Here is a 25,699-nt window from a genome sequence, read left to right on the forward strand (position 1 = left end):
CCCCGAGGCAGCCTCCCGCCGGCTCGGCCCAGCTCTGCGGGTCTGGCTGGCGGAGGACAGCACAGCTCCTAGCAGCCGTCTTTGGGCCACTGTTTGGCAGCAGACCCCGTTCTCCCAGCTCTGGCTCCGTCCTGGTGCGGAGCCTGCCTCGGCCCTGGCCATCCCCACTCGTGCTGTGCCCAGGTGCCAGGACTCGCCTGCTGCTCCCTGTCCCCCTGGCTGCCAAGGCAGTGAGGCTGTTTTCTAGGCAGGGCGTCTGCTGGCCTGGGAGAGGCCTTGTTTACCACGGCGAGCTGGCCTGAGGGACAGGCCCAGTTTCTGGGGGATGAAATGCCGTGGCTCCTGTGTCTGGGTGCCTCCAGCCTGGAGCTGGGCACCCCTGGGCAGCTGACACAGGTGTCATGCTGAGGCGGGGGGCCCCCGAGTCTGCGATGGTGATGGAGACTCCCACCAAGACGTGGGCCCTGCCCTGTGAGATGCAGCACATCCCATGAGACAGATGTTCCCTGTTTTGAGGAGCCTGTAGTCTCAGCTGGCCAGACAAGGGGATCTTCTGCCCTGTGGAGCCTCAGCCATGCTGGTCGTGTCAACAGAGTCAGTGTAGATGCAGCATGTGCTGAAGGGAGAGGTTTAAGACTTGTTTTCACTCCCCCCCCCGCAGGTGTTAGTACAGCTGTGCCCTGATGACAGGGATTGCTCTCATGGCAGGGGGATGGTGAAGGATCTTTATACAGCCCCTCTGACTGTCAGTGAAGCCAGGAGGTTGGAGGGGAGACAGGACCAGAGAGGGGCAGTGGCTTGCCAATGGTCATACAGCAGGTCAGGGACAGCTCAGAGGGGAACCCAGGTGTCCTAAGTCTCTGTTATCGATAGGTCATGATATCTGCCTTCTCCGCCTAGGCCAAGGTCATACAGAGGATGGAGAAAATGCCCCCTGAAGTATCCCTGGAGCTCTGTGCATGCCCCAGTGGCTCCCTGGGCCCTGCCCTCTCCTGTGTTTCAGGGGCTCTGCAGACCTTCCTTGTGCCCTGCACTAGGGGTTCTGTGGACTGCCCTGTGCTCTGCCATGACCACTGCTCTTTCTGCCGGAGAAAGGGAGGTTTGCAGAGCAGAAGTGGAGTTGGATGTTCACTGTTAGTGGTTGACACGTACAAATTCTGTGCTGTGTAGAGAGTGCTGGACTTGGCTGAAGCTGGCAGGGCATTGTGTTCCCCCATCTCCACCAGATTTTATTTGCAAACACTTTGCTTACTGATGCCTAGAAGGATTGGGCAGGCAAGGCAGTGTTGCAGGCAGCAGGGTGGAGGGACAGTGTTTGGCAGCAGGGGCAGGTTCTGCTCCTGGCTCTGTCTGGCCTGGTGTCTGCTTCTGATTCCCATGCCTGTTAATGGGTTGAGGATGGGGGCAGGGCTTCCAAAGAGTGGATCTGTTCTGTGGGGTCGTCTTAGCAGCTCTTGTGTAGAAGGGGCCCTCCTAGGGACCGGGGAGCCATTGACAAACACTGATGCCTGTGGCTTCCAGACAGAACCACCTCAGGATCACAGACCATGACTTCATCACTCTCCTGCCACCTCCAGGCTCTAGCGTGTGAGCTGACCCTGCCTAGTGACCCCTGATGATAGATGACCTGCTGTGGGAAGGGGCAGCAGCCTCATCTCTGCTCTAGGTGGGGTTGTGCACCCTTGGGGTTCAGCACAATTGGTACCCTAGTGACTGGTCTTGGCACTGGAGATAAAGAGCTTTGTGGGCTGCACGGAGCTGGGTCATGGATCCTTGGTTCCTGTGACACGCAGCATGGCTCTGAGGGTGCTGTGGCATTGTGCTGCCCTCCCTGGCAGGGTGGGGGGGCTGACAGCCTGGCCTAGCAGGTAGTGGGAGCTCATACAAGTGTCTGAAGTGAGTGCGGTGCTAACCTGTTTCTTGTTGTAGCAGGATCCCAGCCTGGCCTGTGCTATGTGCATTCGGAGTGTTTTCTCCACTAGTGTTTGCAAATGAAAATGGAGGAAATGTCTTTGTCTGGCCTGGATAACAGCAAACTGGAGGTGAGTGGCCTGCACAGACTGGGGCCAGGCTCCAAGGCAGTTTCCTTGAGAGAATCTTCCCCCATTCCCCAGCACAGCTCCACTGTGTTCAAACATTGCCCCCACCCCTGAGTCAGCTGCTTCCAGTCCAGCTTGGGCTTCAGCCGTGTAGCTGCCTGTAGCCTTCCCCTGGCAGGGCCCGTCCCCACAGTTCAGTTGCCTTAGAGCAGCCCTGTGTGCATGCCATCTTTTTGGGTGATGGAGGAGGTCTGGTGGGATTCACGGATCCCAGCTGGGGCATGCCAAGTGAGTGGCAGATGATGGTTCTCTCCATGCCTGCCAGGGAGTGATGTGGAAGCCCTGAGGGTGGACCCCTATGATACCATCCATGGCCCCTTTGCTGCCCTTGCAAGGGGGCACAGGGGGCACAATGCTCAGTGAGAGCTCTTGAGGGTGTCTGGTAGTGTTGATGATGAGATCTGGTAGCTGGCATGACTCCTTGGGTCCTGTAGCTGCCTGTGTGGTCCTGGGCTGGTCCATGGGAAATACCAGTAGTTGGGCAGGTGGCCTGGCTTTGGGCTGTCCCCTGGGGGTACACAAGTGCGTGGGGAATGAGGGATGCCTCCTCCAGGCTGCAGAAGCTGGCTTCTCCCTGCCCTGGGATGGCTGGCCTGAGCACGAGTTCCCAGTCTCACTTGGGCAGCAGCTAAAATAGGTCTGGGGAGAGCTGGAGGGGTGAGGCTACCAGGGATGGGGGCATGCAGCTGGGAGGGTGAGCTCATGTAGTTAGCCCTCTACCTTTCTTTGGCCATGCTGAGCTGACTCCTGTTGGTGGAAAAGGCTGTGGGGCAATGCAAGTGCTCTGGTCGGTCCCAGGGCAAGCTCCGTCTGCCTGCTTTGCCCTTGACAGGAAAAGGTCTGGGCTGGAGATAAAGCGCAGGGGAAGCAGGATGACCCTCCCTGTACTGTGGGTTATCTTGGCGGAAGGCTGTTTTCCCCCCTGCAGCTGGATATGAATGCAATCTATTTCCATGGGACCAAGGCACATGCAGTACCTGTGTAGCTTGTGTCGGCTGTCCTGCATAGCCACTAGTAGGTGCTGTGAAGTCTTCTGGGACAGGAATGGGAAAGGGCTGAGGAAATCATCAAAGCAGGGCCCAGATGGCAGACATGTTTACACTGGTATGGGGAAGAAGTTGCCGATAGATGACACCAGTCTTATGACGATTCCTATACCAGGGTAATTTCACCCCATCTAGAGCAGAATTACCCCTGAAAGAGGGAGTAAAGCTCCAGTGCAGTAAGTCACGCTGGGTTTTAGATACTGTCTATTAGCATTTGTTCATCTGCTTGCTAAAGCCAGACTCACTTTTGTCTTTGCCACTTAGTGGTGGAGCATTGTAGTAGCTGCCTGCTGTGAGCAGCTCTCCCTTCTTATCCTGGTACAAACATGGTGTCACACTAAGCTGTGTTAGGGTGGTGCTCTTGCAATGGGGCATTTTTGGCCAACATGCAGGATGCTGAGACACCTTGCATACAAGATCCCTAGTGCCATGAGGTGGCAAGGCTGGATCTCTGCTAAATGGGGCATGTTTACTGCCTTTTAAGAGATGCTTAGAGCAGTGGGTGGCAGCCTGAGAACAAACCCTTTGCTGCTCTGCAGCAAACTCCACTGCCAGGAGTCGCCTTGAATCAGCTCATCACACCCACTGTGCGGTGATGGTTGCTGAGAATCAGTTAGGGCCCTGCAGGGGCATTTGCTATTCTGAGCATCATCCTGATAAGAATGGAATGGCCTCAAAAGAAACACAATCTTATCTTTCCCCCACCTCTCCCCTGCAAGGTGCTGCAGGTTGGCCCCTCCCAGAGCAGGCCCCTGCTGGTGGAAAGGGATCTTTGATCTTGTTGATGTGCTGGCACATCTATTCTGGGCACTGGAGTGGGGGTAGCCTTGCCCCTCTTCACTGGCACTGGGGTTTTCTTGTGCTCCAGGCCATTGCTCATGACATTTACACGGACCTGGTGGAAGACGCCTGTCTGGGGCTGTGTTTCGAGGTGCACCGGGCGGTCAAGTGTGGCTACTTTTTCCTGGACGATACAGACCCTGACAGCATGAAGGACTTTGGTGAGTTTCCTCTTGGACGTAAAGCAGCAGAGCTGTACCTGAAAGTTGTCTGAAGAAAGTGGATAATCCTGTGTTCTGAGTTCCTTCCTGATAGCCTGGCCTGGTCCTTCCTGAAAAGCTCTTTAAGAAAGACCTGAGGGAAGGTTTTGTTGTTCTCCTGCAGAGGTCAATGTGAAAGAAATTTCAGGAAGGCTTGGTCAGACTAGTGCTGCCCAGGGCAGCAAGGAAGCCAGCTTGACCAAGAGGCCAGTGAGCGGCTGGTCTACAGGGAGTTGACCCTGTTCTCATCCAGATGGCCATTGTGACCGCATCCTGCCTGCCACAGGCCAGGTCAGCTGGGTACAATGTAACCTGGCCCTGTTCCCTCCATCCTGCAGCAGAAGGGCTTACCTTGGTGAGTGGGGTTTTACTCTTGGTGGTTCTCCCTAGGGGGCCTTGAGGTCAGGTCTCTGCTGGATGCATTGCATTGGTGCAGGTCATCTGGGGGAAGCTGGTGTAGCAGAGCCATGCCCTGTGCCAGTGGCTCCTCACAAGTCAGGCAGCTGTATTGACCACTGGGCAGTTTGCTGTTAGGGCTGCATATCTGTGAAGCAGCTATCAAGGAGCCCCCTCCTTGCACCTGTCTGCCCCGGCAGAGAGCTGGCATGTAAACCCAACCTGGGAGACCTCCCCAGGCACAAAGGTACCACTGCTGTGCAGGTGCAGTGGCAGCTGCCCCTTGCGTGGGCTGGTTCTTCTGGCATCTAGGTACTTTGTGTACCAGCTTAGCTTGTTCCAGGTTGGGAAGCCAACCAGCTGTCCCAGCACAAAGCACCTCCACCCCCATTTCTAAGCAGCATCACTGTATGCTGGTACCTGGACTGATGAGACCAATTCTGCCTGCTTCCTATAGTTCCTCAGTGCTCAGGTTACACCAGTGCATGACATGGATGGCCCCACCAGGCCTTGGGGGAATCAGCAGTGTTATTTTGGAGCTATGTGAAGTACAAATCTTTGGCAAAAGGTTCTCTGCTTAAGCAGGTTTCTAGAAAGCAGTGGTTTTCAGAGCATGGCTCTCACCCGTGTAAGTGGTTTGTGGCTCAGGCTGGGTCTCCCTTTTCAGTTTGAGATGCATGGTGATCTGCAGGGAGGCCAAACATGGCTGGCGGTCAGAGATGCCAGCTCATGTCCTACCCCGGTGCTTTTTGCACGGCGGCCCTGTTAGGCAGTGATGCAGCTGGGGCAGCAAGAAATTTTGGGGCTTTCCTGCAGGAGCAGGAAGTTCATGCTGTCAAACTAGGCTCAGGGGAGTCACCTTCTAAAAGCAGTCTGTTGCAGTGATGCACATGAGGGGCTTTAATTCCCTTTCACATTGGCTCTTGCTCTGCAGCTCCAGTGGGACTGAAGTCTCTCTGAGAAGTGCTGACCTATGTCCATGAGACTTTTTTCCTTGCCTGGAGGGGGGCATGGGCTGCTGGTGTTCCTGCACACACTTGGGAAACCCCAAGGTGCTTGGCAGGAGGGCCTTGCTTTTCTGCTCTGGTTCAGAGAAATGGCCACACTTGAGTCAGGAAGGAGATGTTTCCCTCAGGTCAGAGCAGCATGTGGGTGGTGAGGGGGTGGGTTTGGGGGGATGTTCTGCCTTCCTCTGTAGTGCATGGTAGGGTCCTTTGTCTGGGATCTTTTGAGCATTTGTTAACCAGTTCCTTCTCTGTTGCTGCAGTGGTAGGCATTGGCAAATGCCCCCATCTCCCTGGCTCTTGCCTGTGCCATGTTGGAGGGTGGCAGTGGTGTTTTGAGTGTTGTGCCTGGTAGGAGTGTAAAGGAAGGGGTTGGTGGGGTTGAAGTGGTGATGGTGAGGATTCCTTGAGTTAAGGATCACCTGTGAGCACAGGGCCTGGGCTTGATGGTCCCAGAGGTCCCATCCCACACTTAACTCCTAATGAGGAATATAAAACATTATTTGGACCTTGCTGCCAAGTCTGAGGGCCTGTGCCCACGGTTTGTCCATTTGCAGTTCAAGGAACAGAAACAGCTGTAAGCACCTATGGCCTGGGGGAAAGCCTCATCCACTGAATAGACCCTTTAGGCAGGAAGGAGAAAGGCTGGAATGGGAAGGGCATGGGCATGGCTGGTTGGGAGCCATTATGGGCATGCTGGGGCTGAAAAGCGCATCCTGGCCATCCAGCGGCAGGACTGTGGGTGTCTCTCTGGGTCTACAGGCTGGGCTGCTTGGGGACCAGCTCTGTGGCAGAGCCTGTTAGGGTGGGAAGAGAACTGCTTTTCATTGTAGCCAGGGAGAGTGACTCGGCACAAACTTGCCCTTTACTCAGCACTTTCTGTTCCTTCTGCATCTTGGCCTCATGATTGCTGACACTGTTACAACACTATGTGGCCCTGTGGCCACTCCTGGCATTGACTCGGCCTCACCACTGCTGCGGCCTGTTTGGATTGCCGGGGAGGCCCTGCCTGAGCAGAGGCAATTGTTTTGCCTGGCTCTGCAACTTGCTTCTGCCTCAGTTCCTTTCCCTGAACTTTGCATTGCCGGAACACTCTCACCTTCCTCTTTCTGGGAGTTACAATTATCACTGCAGTGTCAGACCAGCATGCCCCAACTCTGACTAATGCTTGATAATGGTTTCTCAGCCCCATCCTTCCACAACCCTGTCTCTTGTTTGTGTACCCCCATTACACACAGTGACACCTGTGCTCATCCCTTCATCTGAGGAGTGGATGAAGCTTGGTAGAGGTGTAGCTGAGTTCCAATTTCCTTAAAGGGCTGGATTTCTCTACAGTATCCAATGGCATGCTGGGTGCTGCATGTCCTTGCAGAAGGTTTTACAGTCTCCCTCTCAACTGTTTGTCTGGACTACTGGGGCTGGAAGCAGAGGCCCAGGAAGGAGATGGGATATGCACGGGTTCTGCAGCAAGTGGGTGGTAGAGCAGGGAGTAGAAGTGGTGCTGTTTGCTCGGCTCCTGTTTTAGGTCCCTGACTTTGGTCTTGAGGAAAGAGGCAAAGAGATGGTTGTGTGTGGTTGGAGACAGAGGTGGGATTCTCTGATCCTAAGTGTATCTGGCAACCCTGCTGGGCAGAGAAAGCAAACATGCTCTGGGAAGGGGCTGCCCATGGGACTTAGAGCACCTTTTCAGCATCTCACTCTGGTCCCATGTGACACCTGGCAGCTGCAGCTTGGGGTCTTGTAGAGCAGGGGTGGACAAAATGCGGCCCATGGGCCGGATGTGGCCCGCCAAACTATTCTATCCATCCTGCAGGGCCCCTAAAAATGTAGAAAGTTAATATTTATCTGCCCCTGGCTGCCTGTCATGCGGCCCTCGATGGCTTGCCAAAACTCAGTAAGCGGCCCTCCACCCAAAATAATTGCTCACCCCTGTTGTAGAGCCTCTCAGTGCCAAGTGTGAGATCTAGAGTGTGATTGCAGGAGCTTCTGGTCTCCCACCCCAACCTGCTTTTGCTCCATGGTGCCAGTGGAGGCATAATGCTGGTTCCTCCCTCCCTAGAAATTGTGGACCAGCCTGGCGTGGACATCTTCGGCCAGGTGTACAACCAGTGGAAGAATAAGGAGTGTGTGTGCCCCAACTGCAGTCGCAGCATCGCTGCCTCCCGTTTTGCTCCCCATCTGGAGAAGTGCCTGGGCATGGGCCGCAACAGCAGCAGGATCGCTAACAGGAGGTGGGCGCCTGGGGGGAGGGGCACTCTCCATTGCCTTGGGCTGGCAGCCAGGTCATGGGACCCACCCAGCCCTGGCACACGAAGCCCACTGCAAACACATCGCCCTTTCCCAACCCCCATTCTCTCTTTCTCATCCCCTCCCCACAGCAAAGCTCCTTGGGGTGTATTGATTTTTAGTTAATCTGTGTTTAGCACACTGATCACAGTCACTAGGTGGGTAGCCTATAACAGAGGTCTGGGGAAAGCCTCCTGGACCCTACAGAAGAAGGTTTTCTTTTACATTTTTGGAGAGATCACCACTGCCACCACCAACATCATCAACATAAGTAGGCCTTGTATAGCTTGCTTTCCATTCAGATTTCATTTTTAAAAGGGTTTATATCTATATATAATATACTATTGTCATGTATAAGATTATATATCTATATATAGGATCAAAAATCCAATTTAGGTTTAAAAAATCCTTTTGTTTCTTTATTCAAAACAACTCTGAGGCTCATAGCCAAGGGCACAGCTGTTCTGTGACAGACCTGGGTGTAAAACCCGGAAGTCCCAATTCAGGCATGCCCTTCTCTCCACTGGGACAGGAACCCAGGCATCCTAATTCTCTCCCTGTTTTCACTTGCTGGACTACACTCCCCTCCCACCATTGGGAACAGGATGGAGGAGTTGTGACTGCCAGTCCTGCCTCTGCCTGTGAGTTGCCCTCCTCAGAGTCTAGAACAGAACCAAGATGTCCCAAGTCCTGCTTTCCCTAGTTGCTGTTAACGTCTTCACGCTTGTTTAAGCATTGTCTTCTCTACTGTAGGTGGGCAGTTGAGGTAGTGGGCCTCCCTCCCTAAGACTGGGAGGAGGAGACCCATGCCTGCCTATAGCCCACCTAAAGCAGGGTACTTGTCTCATGTGAGCCCTCTGTCTTGTAGTGGTTTGTCTGTCTGTCCTTGTGGGGCAGGTGGGTGGTTTCATGCCTCGGGGCGGGGGGGAGGGTGTATACAAGGGCAGGTGCAGGGGAGACACTCACCCCCCCATATGGTGCCGTGAGCAGCCGGGTGCCTGCTCCCCACAGGATAGCCAGCAGCAACAACATGAACAAGTCGGAGAGCGACCAGGAGGACAATGATGACATTAATGATAACGACTGGTCCTACGGATCTGAGAAGAAAGGTAGGAGGAATGGGGAGAAGGTGCCTGCCCATTTTTAGCCCTGGGGTGGATGGGTGGCAGGGATGGTGGGGATCCTTCACTGGAACTGTCTTCACGTGGATAAGGCCAGACCCATCCCCACCTCCATCCCTCACCCCCATAGTGACAGTTGGAGTATGGAGGTCTTGTAGGTGCCTTCTGGGCCATGATGCACAGTCCTTTGGTTCTGATCGGGGCATGTGGGAGGGGACAGAGCTCGGGCCTGGCAAACTTTCTGTGAGCCTGGCTGGACCCTGCCTGTGTCTGCAGTGTTCAGAAGAGTGGTGCAGTCCAGCCTTTCTGGAAAGGGCCTGAGGCATCTGGGCAGGCCCCAGGCACAGATGAATGTCTCACTGTCCCAACCTCTAGCCTGTCCTGCATTGCCACAGAAGGCTGGGAATGGCTAAAGAAACATGCCAAGAAATCATCTGTGTGTCCTCCCCACCCCGACCCCGGCTCTGCAGTCTGTCCCTAGCATCACAGCCTCTCTCTGCTGGTTGCTTGAGCATCCTTGCTCAACCACTGAGCCTGCTGGCAGTGTAGAAGCTGGCAGTACCTGGAAGGAGAGTCCATGGCTTGAAGCTGCCGAATACCCCTGAGCCACTCAGAGAATAATGGCAGCCAGAGGGTTAAATCGAGGCATCTGGGAGTGTCTGATGGCCCAACCCTGGTTCCCACTCATTCTTGGGGGCTATAACCTCCCTGTTCACTATGCACGGCCTGAGCCTTGTAGCACCCTGGAAGTGATTCCTCTCCCTGCAGCACCCTTCCTAGGGGCTGCCCAGCCGTGGGGGGGGCTTGGACCTTCCAGCCCTGCTCTTGAGGCTAATATGATTCCTTCCCCTCTCTCCTTAGCAAAGAAGAGAAAATCCGATAAGGTAAGGACTGCATGATCGCTGCTGCAGGGAGTAAGGAATTTTGGGGTGAGGGGCAGCCAGGGGTATCAGGGTGCTACAGGACCCCAGTTACTCAGCAGTCCAGACAAAATGCAGTCATCTCTGGGGTCCACTATCTGAGCAGCCTGGCACTGTGGCAGGGAAAGCCAGGGCTGCACTGAGGACCTGCTTGGATAAACATGCCCCTACAGAGGGTCCCCTGCAGTAGGCTGCTAGGAGCAGGCTTCCCCTCCGCTGGCAGAGACTTGTCTGCCCTGTGACCCCACCAGTGGCTGTGGATTGAGGAGCAAGATGTTCCATGCATCCTACCTTGGAGCTTGCTGCTGTGGTGCCCAGTGGGGTGTCTCCATAGGGCCTTCCCAGGGGCAGCACATTGAACTCAGTGACTCTGTGAGAGACCCCCAGGCTGCATCTGTTCTGTTGGCAGGGGTTGAGGATGGAGAGCACATGGAGAAAAGGTAGAGAGAAGGTTCCTGGAGGCTGTTGGGTGGTGGTTCCCAGCCCTCATTCCCCTAGCTGGTGGAGAAGGTGGAAGCCATGGCAATTCTGGGTGGGGGTAGGGAAGCATGTGCCTGCTGGGGGTGTCCTAGGGCCCTACTAGCTTCTGTTCCTTGTCTGTGCTGGTCTCTGGTGCCAGCGCGTTCCCTCACACAGCTAGTGTGGAGGGGAACATGATGGGTGAAGTTACAGCACCCAGGGCTGTGCCCGCAGTGTGGCCCTTGCTTCCCTCAGCAGCCACATCAGACTGAGCATAGGAGGTTATGCTTACTGGCCGCTCCAGTCCTGGGCTGGTGCAGGGGAGGGAAGGATACCCTTTCCCAGCGTGTCTGTCTGTCTCGTTCCAGAATCCCAACTCGCCCCGGCGATCCAAGTCCTTGAAACACAAAAACGGTCAGTGGTGAGGGGACATGGTCCCACTGAAGGGGTGGGGCAGCCTGGGAGAGGGCGGGGCTATGAATCCAGGGGAAGCTGGGTATCCCTTTACCAGAGTGGAGCGCCCTCCTTGCTATAAGACAGGCCTGGTGGGGGTGGCACTGCCACTGGGCTTTACCCAGGTAGCTACCCAACCCAGCAGCAGCCCCAGGCTTGCAGCACTGGGGAGAGCATGTATGCAGCAATCTCTGGCCCCAGGGACTGCTTTATCTTGCACAGATGCTCCAGGGAAGAGATGCAGGGAGTCAGCAGGCAGTTGGATATGGCATGGCTAGCCCTCCTGCTCCTCCAGCCTTGTTGCCCAGTTTCTGGTCCTTAGTTCTTGGAGGAGGTGAGCTACTACCTGGCACCTCAGAGCTCCAGCACCCTGGCACTGCAGATCCTCCCCCACCCTGTGTTTACCCTGCCCCTACTGGTCCTCAGGCTCTGGGGCTCCCTTTGGGCAAGGCTTGGAGCTGTGGCTGACAGGGTTGCAATGGGATGGTGCAACCATAGACTGTTGGCAGTGCTGAGGCATCCCCAGCTCATCCCAGGGCAGGGGACTCCCAACAGGTGCCAATTGAATTCTCTTATAAAAGAAGAAGGGTCAGGAGTTTCCCAGTGCCTTGCCCTGCTGCCTTCACAGGGCTCTGGGGCAGGGGCTGTGCCTTCTGTGTGGCTGTGCCCAGGTGCAGGGCAGTACTAGGAGCAGCAGCTCTGCAGCAGAGGCCAGGAGAGAGGCTTCTGGTGCCCAACATAACACCTACTTATCCTCTCTTTCAGGGGAGCTTGGTGCAAACTCAGATCCGTTCAAGGTGAGTGTGACCAGGCCTGTGTCGGGGACAGCTTGGGTCAAGGGGTAAGACGCTGCCTGGTGTCTCTCCCTGCCTCTGCCACTGATGTGCAGCATGACCTTGGACCAGTTACTCTCTGTTGTTTCTTTTTCAGCTGGGAGCTCTGCAGCAGGGGCTGCCTCCTCACAATGTGTGCTGGGGGTGGTGGGGGGCTGACCAAGGCTGGCCACTGCAATAGAAATGTAATCATCCCCCTGCCCACCCCATCTTGGAAATAGCTTAGGCCTGCCACCCCGCAGCCCATCCCTAGCCCTAATGCCGCCCTCCTGTCTCCCTGTAGTACAGCAACTCCTCTGGAATCAGCTACGAGACGCTGGGCCCTGAGGAGCTACGCACCCTGCTTACCACGGTGAGTGCCTGCCTGGGGCAGAGCCCAGCTAGTGGGGGAGGGGAATTGCATCTCCTGCACCTTGCTAGTACAGGAAGGGAAAATCACGCTTGGTGCCTGGGGCTGGGGGCCAGGACTCCTTGGTTCTTTCTAGCTTGGATGCTGACTTGCTTAGCCTGGTTATTAGTTGTTTTTTCCCTTCATGTCCTCTTAGCCTATCTGCACACTGCTGTGTAAGTGCCCAGTGTTGGGGCTGGGACTACACTAGAGTGCCCTTCTGGGAGCAATATGCTCCCTCAGCTGTGGGACCTCAGGTGAGGGGTGCTTCTTAGAGGGGCAGTGAGTGATACCTACTAGGGCAGAGGTCAGCAATCTATAGCTTGCAGGCCAGACATGACCCACAAAGAAGTTAAATCTGGCCTGGGAAAGTCCAACCTGGCTCAGAGTGGCATGGGTAATTGAGCACTGACGCACCCATGCCCTCTGCACCATCCGCCTCAGCGGCCTTCCCTGCTACCGTCTTGTACCTTGCTGCAAGGGAAGCACAAGCGAATGGACCAGGGATGCAGATTTGTAACCTACAACAGGGGGCTGAGTTGCAAACTCTGGCCCAGAACAGCAAAATGTGGCCGCCCCCTGTACCAGGGTATAAGTGACCCCAAACAGTGTGTAAGCCTGGTGCTTAATGGAAAGTCCAGCACCCCTTCCCCAAGAGCTTCTTACCAGGGACCTTCCTTCAGTACAGCACCTGGTGCAGAGCATGTGGGAAGTCAGTGGTGTAGAAGAAGAGTAGGGGGGTAAGCACTGGCTCTTGGGGATGTGTCTGTCAGTGGTGGTAGAGGGGGAAGGGTGAGACTGGAGGGAGGTCACCAGTAGAGCTCCTCTAGGGACAAGGTGTGAGAAGTGAAAGCAGGCTGATAGTGCCAAGTTGGGTGGCATTGTCCATGAACAGGACAATCAGGATATTGCATGGGAAGGACCAGAGGACTATAAGGATGGGAGGGGGTGAAGCTGAGCATTGCAGAATGCAGGGTCCTGCATGGGGTCGTTGTGTTTTATTCCTGGTCTGAGCTGGGAGCCCCTAGGGTAGGGTGGGAGGAGAACCCAGGTGCACTAATTGGTCACAAGGTGACTGTGAGGTGCTTGTGGTGCAGCCATGAAAAATCAGATTTGGACCTACAGATGTATCATGGCAGGCATTTCCAGCAGAGGTGGGAAATCTTTGTGCTGTTACACACGGTGCTAGTGAGAGTATATCCTGTGTGTGCAGTTCCAGCCCCCCCAGTTCAAAGGAGATGAGCTCTAGCTGGCTCAAGTGCTGAGCAAGACACTACTAGGAGAGGTGAGAAGAGCTGGGCTGGTTTGGCTTAGCAGGATGAAAGTGGAGGGCTCTAAGCCCTGTCCATAAGCACACAGAGGGACACCAGCTGGATAAACTGAAGAGAGGGGTGGCAGAAGGTGTAGGGTGATGTGGCTGCAGCCAGCTCTAGCTGCACAGTTGGCAGCATAACCAGCAATGCAGGGAGGCTTTTTTGCAGCCTCCCGGTCAAAGCTGTGCAGCAGGTTAACTTGATGACCTTTAGGATGGAGGCCTGTCAGTTTGTGGAGGGGTTGCTCTGAGCTGCTGCTTCGACAGTAGCAGCTGGACACGGTAACCCAGGAGGGCCCTTTCTGGAATCTGATGGTTGAGCTTCTTGCCTTGTCCATCGGCCTCTTGCTAGCAAGCATCTAGAGAACTTGCAGCCGCCAAGGCAGCTGCTTGGAGGCCTGGCTTGGGGGTGCAGGGGGAGAGGGCGTCTCTGCTGTTCCTCAGTCTTGCCCCGCTGCCTTCACAAGGCTCTGGTGCTGCTTCCTGCTTCTAATACCCCTGACCTTCCCTAGCAGCTGCAAACCAGTTGGCTTCACATGGAAGCTGCCCTGCTGCACTGCAGCCTGAGTAGATGGCACTGTCAGGTCATGGGCAGGAGCTTTCTAGCCATCCTGAAGGGCTCAGGAGCTTAAATGCTGTAGCAGCCAGGTGGCCTGGACCGCTATCTGTGCTGTATACAGCTATGCTGTAAAAGAGCTTCCTGTTTGCCCCCATGAGCCTGTTTTTCATAGTGCTGTGCTAAATCCAACCAAGGGCCCTAGCGGCCCTATGCCAGCTAACAAGACCCATGGTGGCAGGGTGGGAACCCTCCCGTGATGTGGGCACAACCTCTACCCCTGCATGGGTATGTTGGCACATTCTTGTGCTCATTTGCCTCATCTGCTCTCTCCTTAGCAATGTGGGGTCATCTCTGAACACACCAAGAAGATGTGTACCAGGTGAGAGCTCCCTGTGCTGGGCAGGTTGGGCTGGGCCAGGAAAGGCAAGCAGCAGACCAGGACTGCCTCCTGTGTGCCCCAGGCACTGTCCCTGCCATGTCTGGCTGCCTTCCTTCAAGTAGGGAGGTGCCTCTACCCAACGCTCCATCAGCCGGGGGGAATTGTGGGGCACAGGCTTTGTGGTGCTGGGTTGGGGGGACTAGGAGGTGGAAGGTGCAGGGGAAATGCAAAGCCCGCCATGCACTCCAGGGCTCTGAACTGCTATGTCCACTCCCTGCAGGTCCCTGCGTTGCCCCCAGCACACGGATGAGCAGCGGAGGTCAGTCAGGGTCTACCTCCTGGGACCCTCTGCGTAAGTGTGAGAAGCCGAGCAGTATCCACTCTGGAGGCAGAAGCTCTTGCCCAGTGCCTCTGGGCCTGGCATGCTCTGGGGTCCAGTGGGTGTGCTGTGGCATGGAGCTTACTGAGGGCTGGCTGGCTCCCCACTGTGAAAGGCAGGGTGCAGCTGCTCCCCAGTGCCCTGGTGCCCTGAGCAGACCAGTCAGTGTCCAGTGCCAGATCTAGCAATACAAGGGAAAACCACAGAACATGGATTTGCCTGACATCACATTGTCTGAGGAGGGTGAATAGGGGATCAGGGAGAGCAGGGAGGAGACAAGTGGGACTTTAGGAGTGGGGATCCAGGGAGCAGCAAGCCAGAGCTCAAGTGAGGGGAAGAAGCTGTGCAGCTCTGTGGATACTTCCCCAGCCCATGACTGCAGTCACCTTGAGGCCTTGTGGTGCTGGAGGCCTCTCCCTGCAGCACTGTTTCTGCAGGAGGTACACATGCACAGGTACACATGCACAGGCAGCTCTCTGCAAAGAGCTCTGACCCAAAGCACCCCCTGCTTTTGATACCAGTGAAAGGCCAGAACAGGCTTAGGTTGCCCCCTCCCTTATGCTCCCACCTTGGACGACTAACCTCCCCTTGGTGGCAGGAACTGAAGAGCAGCACAGGTTTGTGACCTGAGAAATTGCTGCACCACCTGATTATGACCTTGGTTCCTCAAGGGTCCCCTGTTCCTATCACCCTGTCTGGATCCAGGTCAGAGCCCACATGTCTGCCTGCAGTTATCGGCGGGGAGGGTGTTGTATGCAGCCTCCATAACTCGGGTCCCATGTGCTCCTTCCCCAGCTCACTCCCAGAGGCAGAGGGCAGCGTGGAGAATGACAGCTTTGAGGTGGCGGAGAGCCAGGCCATCATGAGCCGGCTGCAGTGGGATGGTTCCTCTGACATCTCGCCCTCGGACTCAGCCTCATCCAAAGCCAGTAAGTGCTAGCGGGTGGGTGGGTTTGTTGGAGGATGGAGAGGGAGAGTGTGCTAATGAGTGAAGAGGGGCAAGTGGGACCTGTTCTGTGCTATTGGAGTTCAAGGGGCAAAGTCCACTGAGGAACTGGCAGTGGGGGTTCCCAGTCCCATGGTGCCTTGGGCAGGGGCTGGGCAATAGTTCCCCTCACACTCTTCCCTTGGTTGCCCTGCAGAGGGGGCAAGAGACTTCCCACCAAGGAGACTGCACCAAACCCCTTTGTGGGGGCAGAGGGTGGTAGTTGTGGTCAGGGGACTGGATGGCTCTGTAAGGAGCTCTAGCAGGACCAGATTCCCACCTCTGACCTGGGTTTGCTAGTATGGGTGTGCTTCCTCCCCTTTGCTGCTCTGGGGTCCGCTCTGGGCAGCTGGGTCTGCAGGTCTCGCTGATGTGCCCTGTTTTCCCACGGCGCAGGCACGAACAACTCGGAGTCCCGCAAGACCAAAAAGAAGAAGCCGCACATGAGCCTAGTGGGTGGTACGCCGGGGATAAGCTCCAGCAAGAAGAAGAAGCCTAAGCCACCTGCACCCCCCACGCCCAGCATCTATGATGATATCAACTGAGGGGCTGCAGGGACAGCAGCTGCCGTGGCACCTACAAGGCCTGACCTGCCTTCCCTCCTCACCCCTGATCGTCTGGACTCTGGTCGTGCCCTGGGGGAATCCAGGCAGGCACCTTGTACCCCCACTGGCACACTTGCCAGTTACTGGAGCATGCTGTCACCCTGCCCTATCTGTAGGGGGCAGCACTGGGAGCTGGACTGCCCTCGGCAGCCTAAGAGGAGGCACTGTGGAGCTGGAGAACTTTGCTGCCTGTGGGGAGAGTGGGGGGAAGCCAGGCTGGAGTGCCCCCTGCCACCCCCTTGCACCTCTATTTATTCTGTGATTTTACTGGCTGACCAATCATGACTGTAAGGTGGCGCCTGCTGCTAAGCAACACTAGAGACCGTTCATCAGGGAACGGGGTGAGTGGATGATGCCCCAACCGTCGGAGCAAGGCATGGATGCAGAGGCTGGGGCAGGCCCTGCTGGACAGCCTTGTGCCTGCCCTTGCTGAAAGGGCCAGGATGTGGGGAGGCAGGCCCCTGCACTGGACCCCAGGGCTGCGCCACCGCCCCCCCCCCAGCCTTTCCTCCGCCAGCTGGGAGGGGAGGATGCCATCCTTGGGGAGTCTGGGTGTTGGCTCTGAGGGCTTGCCCATTCTCTTCCATCATGCTGAGAGTGCAGGCTGGGGGCTGCAATAAGATGTGGCTGGCTCATCTGTGTCCAGCACCTCCCCTTCCTGCAGCTCCCCTCGTGGCTCTCATCATGGTACCTGCTGGTGCTGCTGCTTTGTCCGTGAACCTGCTGTGGGTTTGTTTTGGTACCGCTGGGTGCAGAATTCCCTGGACTGGCTGCCCACTGCCTCCTGGTGCGCCCACTGGCCAAGGGATCCGGTCCATGGTGCCCTGTTCTGTGGGACTGGTGTGTGTGAGGGAATGGGGGGTTGTGATGCTTGCTGCAAGCATCCTTCAGGATGGTAGTAGGTGCTGCCTGCCCTTGTGTATGGCTCTGAGATTCCAGAGGTCCTGCTCAGGTGCTCAGAGGTGGGGCAGGGAAGCTGCTATCTACCCATTCTCTCCTCCCCACCAGCAAGCTCAGGGCCCTTGGGAGATGCTGGGATCCACAGGGGGTAGTGGACAATCCTGGCAGGGTGAGAGGCTTCTGCCCTATGGCTTGCTGTGGGGGAGATGTGTTTCACCATGGGGCACTTCAAAAGCATATACCCAGGCTCCTGGGAGGGTTGAGCAAACACCTCCTTAGGTCAAGTAGCTTGGGCTGGCCTGAACTACCACACACATCCCATCCCCCTTGCATCCCCCCCAGGTGTTCTTCAGCCACCCCTGCTTTTTGGGGCAGGCCCATTCCCCTGCCTGGGACACTTGGGCCAAGCTGGAACTCAGAGCTGCCTCAACTCCCCATGTGTCTCTGGCAGGTCTGACCTCATCCCCTGGGCTCTGTTTTGCTGCTTATCTCCCCCAGGGGGGCACCAGTTGCCATATGCAAGATGCCAAGTGGTTGCTTTTGCTGGAGCTCTTCCTCCGTTTTGAGTTCCCACCTGTGCATGTCCCCCATCCCCCCAGATCAAATCCGTGGGGAACCCCATCCCAGACTCCCATCTCTCTCAATCTCTTCCCTCCTTGCCCTTTCTACCACACGATGATGTGGTACCTGAGTGGGGGTAGCCAAAGCAACTTGGTTTCTGAGACTTAGGGTGTTGGTGATAAGGACGTGCAATGGTCCAGATCTTTTAGCTTTGCTTCCACAATTCCATGCCTGCAATCCCAGAATCCCCTGTCCCTCTGAAGGTCTGGTTTGTATCGTGCTAACTTGTCTGCCATCATTTTACATGATGCTAACAAGGTAGAACATGGTTCTGCCCCCACTCCCTTCCCTAGGCCTGGCCCCATCCTGCGGGATCATGCATAGGTTTACTCTTCTGTATTGAAGGCGACTTTTGGTCGCCAAGGGTCTTGGCAAGATGGGACAGCTGGATTGTGTCAGCAGTGCATTGGGAGCCCAGGAGGAATAGGGGGCTGCTCCCTTGCCCCACCTACCAAGTGGGCTGCTAGGATCATGCTGAGCGAGCTAAGCCAGCTGTATCCAGACCACAAAGAGCAGGGCCAGGGTGCTCCTTTTGGGGTGGAAGGAGGCAGCTCTGACAGGAAGTGTGTGGCTGGCACAGGGTGGTGCCTTGGATCCAGTTGGGTGCTCTGCCTGCTGTGGCTACAGTATTCACACACCTTCCAGGCTTTTTCCTGGCCCAGAGCTGCCTGCCACTGCAGCAAGCAGAGCTGCGGAGGGAGGAAGGGCCTGGCTCCTGCTTCTCCCATGTTGCCTTAGAGAAATCCTGGGCTCTCCCCAACTCATTCTCAAAGCAGGTGCTGCTCAGTTGTTAATGGTAGCAATTCCCAGCAGCCAGTGAGAGGGACTGGCAAACTGATTGCAGTGAGGCAGTAATAGCCAGAACCCTAAAAGGGTTTATAAACCTCAGGGAGTGGCAGGCAAGCATGACCTGATCCCCAGCTGGCCAGAGAGCCTGCAGCCTCATTGGAAGGGCAGTGCATGCAGTCAGCACCCATAGGAAGAGCTGGTTGAGGCCTGGAAGCAGGAGCGGGGGAGGGAGGAGTGCTGCTTACGGCCCTGCCATAGGGAATGAGGCTACTTGTGGGGTGGGCAGGAAGGGGGAAGCTGTGGCTCTTGTGGGAAGGAGGTGGCACTGGTTGACACTGGCTTTTGGGGGTCAGGGGTGCAAGTTGGGTTTTTAATTTAGGTTAGGAATCATGGTGCTCTTGAATTGTAGATTAACTTTCTGACTGCTGCTAACTGGTGGGAAGACTGCTGAGTGCCAGCAGAAGGCTGTGCTTATGCTCACCCAGGCTGCTTGGCTGCTGGGACAGCACTGCTAATGCTCTTCCTCTGCCCTGGCCCCCTGGAGCTGGGAAGCAATTTGCACTTCTGCATTGCTCTAAGCTCATAACTTGGTTCACTTTCTGCTTTGCCCCTTCCTAAATAAGCCTGTGCAGCTACCCTTGGTGTACAACTGTCTGTTTTAGCTCAACCATGCTCCTCTGTTATCTTTCCAGCAAGCCTGAAGAGTGCAGCTGCAGTCTCCCTCCACTCCTGCTGTTCCCAAAGGAGCCAAGCAAAGTGCCAGCCAGCCTTAGTGCTTGACCATGGGAAAACCCTGAATGTGGCTTGGCTTCCTTGCTAGATGCCTCAGTCTGTCCTGTTGCATGGATGTTTTATAGGATGCAGAGACTGGGAACATGGTCTCTAGGCTTGTTGAGAGAAGCAGCAACTTTAATTGCAAGGGCCTAGGTCTGGCTTGGTCTTGCATGCTGATTAGATCTAGATCAGATTTGTTGGAGGTGGCAGTGACCAGACTGAAGGAACCTTGTCTTTAAAAATATATATAAGCAGTGTTGTCTGGAAACAAGGCAAAGAAAGCTTTTTCCTCTAAGCTTAAACTGCTTGTTACCTAAGAAGAGAATGAGTTGTTAAGAGGCAGGGGGTCCAACTTCCTCTTGCACTTATTCACACAACCTCCAGAAGGGCTGGATTGTCAATGGGACTGCAATCCTTCAAGGACAAAGCTAGCTCAACTAGTTCTAAGCAGGATCCATCCACCACCACCTAGCAGTGTCCAGTCAGAGGCGTACAGTGCTTCAATCCCTAAGCATAGAGGTATGAGAGAACTTGCCAAGCCAGGCCTGGGAGCTAAAAAATGCAAGCTAGCACTAGCTGAACTACCCCACCTGTTGCTGAAGACTGCTACCGTGTGACTCTGAGAGGCAGAGACGCATTTGTTTTCAGTGCAGCCTTGGAGAAAATCCTCAAGGCTGTTTTGTTTCTAATCACAGGCTCCACATTCCTCCTCTTATTTTAAAGGTAGGCCTGCTTCACTTGAAACCCTGCATCCTATCATGATACCACTCTCCAGAGGGTTTTAATGTGTAATAATGTAAAAGCTGCCCCCGTGTGACTTCCCTGCGTGTTCATGTCAGTGTGGCCACGGGAGGCCCTGGCGCAGGCAGTGCTCACATGGGGAAGGTGGGGTAAGTACTGTACTGCGTGGTCTTGAAATGTTTATTTTTGCATATGTAATCCATTCTGTACAGGTAGTTCCAACTTTGTAAGAGCTGTGTATGCCTATTAGTGGATTGTGGCTGCCCCTGTAAATAAAAATGCATCTTGACTTGGTATCTGAGCCTCTTTTAATGACATCATCTACAACAGAGGGCACCTACTCCCTTCTGAGCCAAAAGGAAGCAGAGGGTAGGGCGGTGACTTGAGGCTGAAGCCAGTGCCGTGGTTTTGGTCACAGAAGCTTTCAGTCTCTGAAGGACTGTATAAGGAATGGAGGTAGGTGTAAAGCTGGCTTATAATAGCACTGCTTAATCTAGTTCAAGAAATGGAACAAGCCATGTTAGTATAAGCACTCTACCCCTCTAAAGGGAAGGAACTGTTGCTTTCAACAGCAGTGCCTTCCAACTCGAGTAGGGAAGAGGGGATAGAACATAAAGTGGCTCAAACACTGCAGGAACATCAAACAAACCACATCCCTTCCCCACACATTCATGACTTCATTTTTTAAACAAGGTCCAGTCCAGCCTTGTCTTTCAATGTGTTCATAGGAAACGGGCTACAAAAAGTTAAAATGCGTGTCACCAAATGGTCTTAAGCACAAAGAGACCAGCTCTACTGGGCAGAGCCCAAAAGACCTCAGCATAAGTTGCAATCTTTTATTTATTTTTAAAAAAAGAAAGAAAGTCCTTTTAAAAAGTCTCTTCCCTGCTTGATAAGGTGCCAGACAGTCAGTTTGGTCTTGAGAAGCAGGAGTACTGGGCCTAGTGAATAGCAAGTGAAGGCTGGGAAGTAGAGAGCTGCTACATGTCAGCAGCAGTGGGAACCTGCCAGCACTTCAGAACTTGCACTATGGTACTGGGTGAGCAAGAACTGTAGCTAATCTTGGCATGGGAGAGGGAGGCAGGAATTGACAGGAGAGAGGCACCAGCCAGGGTCCCTTCTGTGCAGAGCATGCTGTGTTTGCTCTATATGTTGCACTGAGGGGAGCATGGTCTACAGCCCACTAGCACAAGCCTGAGCATGCAAACCTAGAGTAGCTGGGTTCTACCAAGGCCTGCGTACTAGAGGGAAGCAAAAGGCCTCAACCAAATGCAATCTGCCAAGCTAGGATGCAGCTCTTTGCAGGACTCCTTCATACAGCTGAGGCTCACTCAGAATGCATGTGCTGAAGGGAGCAGGAAGGTCAGTTCCCTCCCTCCCCTCTGCCTGAGAGGAACGGCTGCATTTCCTTAGCAGGGGAGGCCTTTGGCTAGGGAGTGATTAGTCTCATGGTAAAACTAAGCAAGCCAGAGTGGAAGCAGCACCTGGCACAGCTGTCCCTTTCCACAGAGGGGACAAGTCTCATGAAGCAGCAGCAAGATGAGGAAACCAACCAGAGGCCTCTCTTCCACTGTGCATGGGCACAGGCTGTGTCCTCCAGAAGGGCACATGGTTTCTCTGGCTCCTGGCTACCAGTTTCCATTGCACCATTTGTCATGGCGCATTTAAAATGGAAGCTATAAAACAAGTGCTGGGTTCCAGTTAAAGGGACAACTGGAGAAGGGGAAGTTGCCCCCTTATCGTCCGTACATCCCAAACACCAGGAAGCTGAAGAACACAGTCACCCCAACCAAGGAGACTGTGGCTGGGGCTGTGAAGAACTGACGGTAATTGATGCGGAAGTACCAGATCACAGCCAGCATCACCACAAAGATTGGTATCATCAGGTTGCCGACATTCACAGTGATGCCCCCAGTCTCTGGTGGGGTGCCTGCTGCATCGGGGAGGCTGGAGGCAGTGGTTTGCGAGAGGTGGCAGTGGATGACACAGTTGTCCACAATATTGAGGGAGCGGAGGGTCCGTGCCTGGTCCTGGAGTAACTGGCCCTGGTAAATAAACTTCATCTGATTCTCTTGGCCTGGAAAATATTTACTTTTTGAGGAGAGAGAGGGAGAGAGAAAGAGAAAGGCAGAGGGTCAGAGATGCTTGGGACGCAAGGCCCTCACTGCAGTGGAGACAGGCTGGGAAGAGGCCAGAGGTGCCTGCTTACCTTGCTTTAACTATGCAGCCTGTGCTGCAGAGGACACATTACTGAAAGGGTCCAAATATGACCACTCACAAGGGGCAGTCTACATCCTCCTCAGATGAGATTCAACAAGGACAAGTAAAGTCCTGCACTTGGGACAGAATAACCATATACATAGAGGCAAAATGGGGAATGACTGGCCAGACTTCAGTTCTACAGAGGAAGACCTGGGGGTTACAGTGGACCATAAGCTGAATGAGCCAACAGTGTGCCCTTGTTGCAAAAAAAAGAGCCAACAGCAGCCTGGATTGTGGTTATAGGAGTCTCTCTTGCAAATAAAGGGAAATGATTCTTCTGCTCTGTTCACCATGGATGATGAAACCTCACCTGCTATACCATGTTCAGTTTTGGGCCCCACACACCAAGACAGATGTGGGCAGTTTTGGAAAGAGTCCAGCACAAGGCAACAAAAGTGATCAGGGTTGTGGGAGACCAGACTTACAAGGAAAGACTTAAAGAACTGGGGTTATTTAGCTTGGAGAAAAGAAGACTGAAGGGGTATTTGATAACAAGCTTCAGCAGAGGAAATTTAGGCTGGTGATTAGGGGGAACTTTCAGACTCTGAAGATGGTCAGGCATTGGAACAGGCTACTTAAGGAAGTTGTGGAATCTCCATCCTTGGAAACATTCAAAGGCAGGTTGGACACACACCTGGCAGGGATGATCCTGCTGTGAGGGGGCTAGCCTAGATGAACTTGTGAGGTCATTTCCACCCCTATTGTCCTATAATGCTCCTCTCCTACAACACAGTATCAGCCACTTCCTATGAGGAGCCAAAGCGTATGGAGAAGTGAAGTTACATGCTCTGCCTGTCCCAGGTGGCACTGAAGGTAACAGGGACTTCAACCCATGAAGTCCTGTAGCCACTCAGTTGTGTATATTGGAGCACGGATGGCCAACCTGTGACGTGCATGCCAAAAGCAGCACAGGCAGACCCCCAGTGGACTGGGGACAAGCAGCATGGGGGAGATTGGGCAAAATGCAGGACTAATTTGTAGAGGTGCACTGATACGTCGGTCTGATATCAGGTCAGCACCGATATAAAGAAAATTGAGTATACTGGAAAATCAGCCTGCTGTGGCCAATAATTTGGCTGATAAATGCTTGTGCGTGCGTGCAGGCAACAAGAAGCACAGCCCAGCAGCATGGAATGCTGTGTACAGCTGGTAAGTCTGTTGTGGTGGATGGGAAGGGGGAGGGAAGGGGGGGGGCGCAGATCAACACCCCCTGCAGTGAGGGAGGGAGTGGGGCAGGGGGGAAGCAACTCCTGCCACTGTGTGTACCCCAGGAGGGCACGGGGTGGGGAGGGGGTATGTGCCCCCAGATCTGCGTGAAGCGGGACAGGACAGGCTGCAGCTGTAGGCCACACCGGGCTCTTTCTGGCTGTGGGGGGGCCGGGCCATGCTGCCCTCAGGGAGGGCAGCAGTGGCACTGGGAGGGAGGCTATGGGTGCAGGCTGCAGCCACCCCAAATTTAGTCGTAGCCCCACAAGGCCTCCCCTCCCCACACCCCCCCCAGGTGAGCCATGGCTCCTTCCCATGCTCTGCTCAGGCAGCACCCACCCCATCCCCACTCCCTCCCTCACCATAGGGGGCATTGATTTGCTCCCCCCATTCCCCTTCCCGTCTACCACAACAGACTTACCAGCTGGATGCAGCCATCTCAGAAATCGGATCGGTACCAGCCGATATGCCTCCATAAAAAATCAGCTACCAGTATCAGCCCCCAAAATCTCTACCAGTACACCCCTACTAATTTGTTGCATGCCTGCTAAAAAGGTTGGTCCCTACTACATTAAAAGAGATCATTTAACAGTGCCAACCAGGATTGGGCACCAGTGATCTGCACCATATTATTCCTTGTGTCCTTAGGCAGTATTCAGGACACCTAGGTTTTATGCCTGCCTCTGCTGGTGGCTTGCTGAGACACTGAGCAAGCCCCTTCCCTGTTTTCCAGACTGGGAAACAGGCATGGTGAGGAGACATAGGTAATCACCTCCTGCTGTAGTGAGCTCTGTGCACTTGTAGTACTCTGAAAGTTTTAGGCTGGTAATGCTCAACCTATGACCCATGGGCTAGATCCAGCCACCAAAGTAACTAAATCCAGCCAACAGCTCGAGGAGTCAGCTGCAAGCAGCTCAGCTCAGCTGTGTGTTGTGCTGATCCCTTTCTGCAGCTTTCTCTGGTCTCCCTCTTTCCCCTCCCCTATGGCAGGGGCCGCCTACCCTAAGTATGCTCTCTCCCCCCACTCCCCTCCCCTACCAGAGCAAGGTGGTGACCTGCAGTGCACCTGGGCTGCAAGCACCCAGCCCACTACTCTAAAAGGTTGAGGGCCACTGTTAGATGCAAACCCTCCCAACCAGGAAGTGCATCATTCAAACTGCTACAAAAGTATTAGATTAATATAGGCTTAAAAGGCAGCAGGGCCTAGTGGCTCCACTGCAGGTTGTTGTACAGACAGGTAGGAAGCGACCATCTGTGTGCTTCAGCCTGAAGTGGGCTCCTCCTCTCAAAGGCTCTCCCTGGGCCTTACCTCTTGAGAATGCCCACGGTGTCCTCTGGCCTCACCACGGCCACCTCCTCTGTGTCATTGAGGAACTTGAGGCGCACTTTGATGAGCCCGGGGCACGGCTCGCTCTCTTCCGCAGCGTGCCTCCCTGCAGAAGTTCCTTGGCTGTCTTGGCCTACGCACTCCTGGGCGCCGGACTGGGCAGATGATGTCCTCTTAGGCAAGCCTTGTATGTTTAGCAGGTGGTCGAGGCTGGGGTCAGAGGAGCTGCTGCTGCCCCCCTGCTCGACCACTGGTGCGTTAGAAGCAGCTTCACCTTCTTCTTCGGCTTTCTCCTCCGTGCTCTCAGTGGGGCCCTGGGGCTCAGCAGGCTCAGCAGTACCCGACGCCCCCACGTACCGTTCGACGGGGCTGAGCCGGATCACCGAGGAGTCTCCCGGGGCAACAATACTTCCCAGAAGCTGGCTGCTGCCATCTGCCACGTAGGTGGAAAGCCAGGCCGTAACCAGGGCCAGGACGACCACCAACACGCTGGCTACCACCATCACCTCATCCCCAATACCTTCGATGATGGTTGCACCCAGGGGCTCCATGTCTCAGCTCCTCACTCACTGCGACACCAGGGCTCGGGGCTGGGAGGGGGAAGAAGGAGAGAGCCCAGCCGGTTCAAGCCAGTGCCAGAGCCCTCTGGAGATGGGACCGGGAGGCGCCGGACCCGCGCTATCGCGGCCCCTTTCCCTCCAAGGCAGCCCGCAGCCGGCAGATCAGGCTCGTAGCAGCGCCAGCCCGCGCGGGAGGGGGGGTCGGCCGGGCCGGGGCTGCCCCGGGGGAGACGGCCCCCCCCCCCTCCCCGCTGG

General features: G+C 55.1%; 2 protein-coding genes across 5 annotated transcripts in view; one reads left to right on the forward strand and one right to left on the reverse strand.

Moving 5' to 3' along the window:
- Positions 1 to 20,383, forward strand: part of ATXN7L3 (ataxin 7 like 3) — a 21,734-nt gene extending 1,351 nt beyond the window's left edge. The window contains exons 1-13 of one of the 3 annotated variants that reach the window (XR_003092637.1): positions 498 to 2,042; positions 4,014 to 4,146; positions 7,645 to 7,816; positions 8,862 to 8,980; positions 9,854 to 9,876; positions 10,740 to 10,785; positions 11,590 to 11,621; positions 11,941 to 12,009; positions 14,252 to 14,295; positions 14,576 to 14,647; positions 15,470 to 15,603; positions 16,056 to 16,605; positions 19,267 to 20,383. Coding sequence is in view for 2 of the 3 variants with exons in the window: in XM_014517009.2 (XP_014372495.1) it covers positions 1,992 to 2,042; positions 4,014 to 4,146; positions 7,645 to 7,816; positions 8,862 to 8,980; positions 9,854 to 9,876; positions 10,740 to 10,785; positions 11,590 to 11,621; positions 11,941 to 12,009; positions 14,252 to 14,295; positions 14,576 to 14,647; positions 15,470 to 15,603; positions 16,056 to 16,204 (1,044 nt within the window). In the remaining variant the exon portion in view is untranslated. Of the gene's footprint in view, positions 1 to 497; positions 2,043 to 4,013; positions 4,147 to 7,644; positions 7,817 to 8,861; positions 8,981 to 9,853; positions 9,877 to 10,739; positions 10,786 to 11,589; positions 11,622 to 11,940; positions 12,010 to 14,251; positions 14,296 to 14,575; positions 14,648 to 15,469; positions 15,604 to 16,055 lie in introns of those variants that run through there. The other 2 variants (XM_014517009.2, XM_006017853.3) reach the window with 2 other exon arrangements.
- Positions 20,384 to 20,461: 78 nt separating this feature from the next.
- On the reverse strand, positions 20,462 to 25,681 carry TMUB2 (transmembrane and ubiquitin like domain containing 2). 2 transcript variants are annotated; one of them, XR_001357546.2, is made up of 3 exons: positions 24,867 to 25,681; positions 21,574 to 22,180; positions 20,462 to 20,528 (listed from the first exon to the last, which is right to left on the reverse strand). XR_001357546.2 is itself a non-coding variant. In XM_006017856.3 (2 exons), exons 1-2 carry the CDS (start codon positions 25,433 to 25,435, stop codon positions 21,826 to 21,828), a joined length of 924 nt encoding a protein of 307 aa, XP_006017918.1. In that variant the 5' UTR covers positions 25,436 to 25,681; the 3' UTR covers positions 20,906 to 21,825. The 2 variants fall into 2 exon arrangements, 1 of the variants encoding a protein (XP_006017918.1); XM_006017856.3 differs by lacking the exon at positions 20,462 to 20,528 and having other exon boundaries at positions 20,906 to 22,180.
- Positions 25,682 to 25,699: the final 18 nt, after the last annotated feature.

This window comes from Alligator sinensis, unplaced genomic scaffold (genome assembly GCF_000455745.1).
Source record: "Alligator sinensis unplaced genomic scaffold, ASM45574v1 scaffold444_1, whole genome shotgun sequence".
NCBI lineage: Eukaryota > Metazoa > Chordata > Crocodylia > Alligatoridae > Alligator > Alligator sinensis.

Coding starts and splice junctions, on each gene's coding strand:
- TMUB2 (XM_006017856.3), bottom strand. CDS start 25,435: ATGGAGCCCCTGGGTGCAACCATCATCGAAGGTATTGGGGATGAGGTG. Junction 22,181..24,866: donor ACCGTGGGCATTCTCAAGAG/GTAAGGCCCAGG, acceptor CTCCTCAAAAAG/TAAATATTTTCCAGGCCAAG.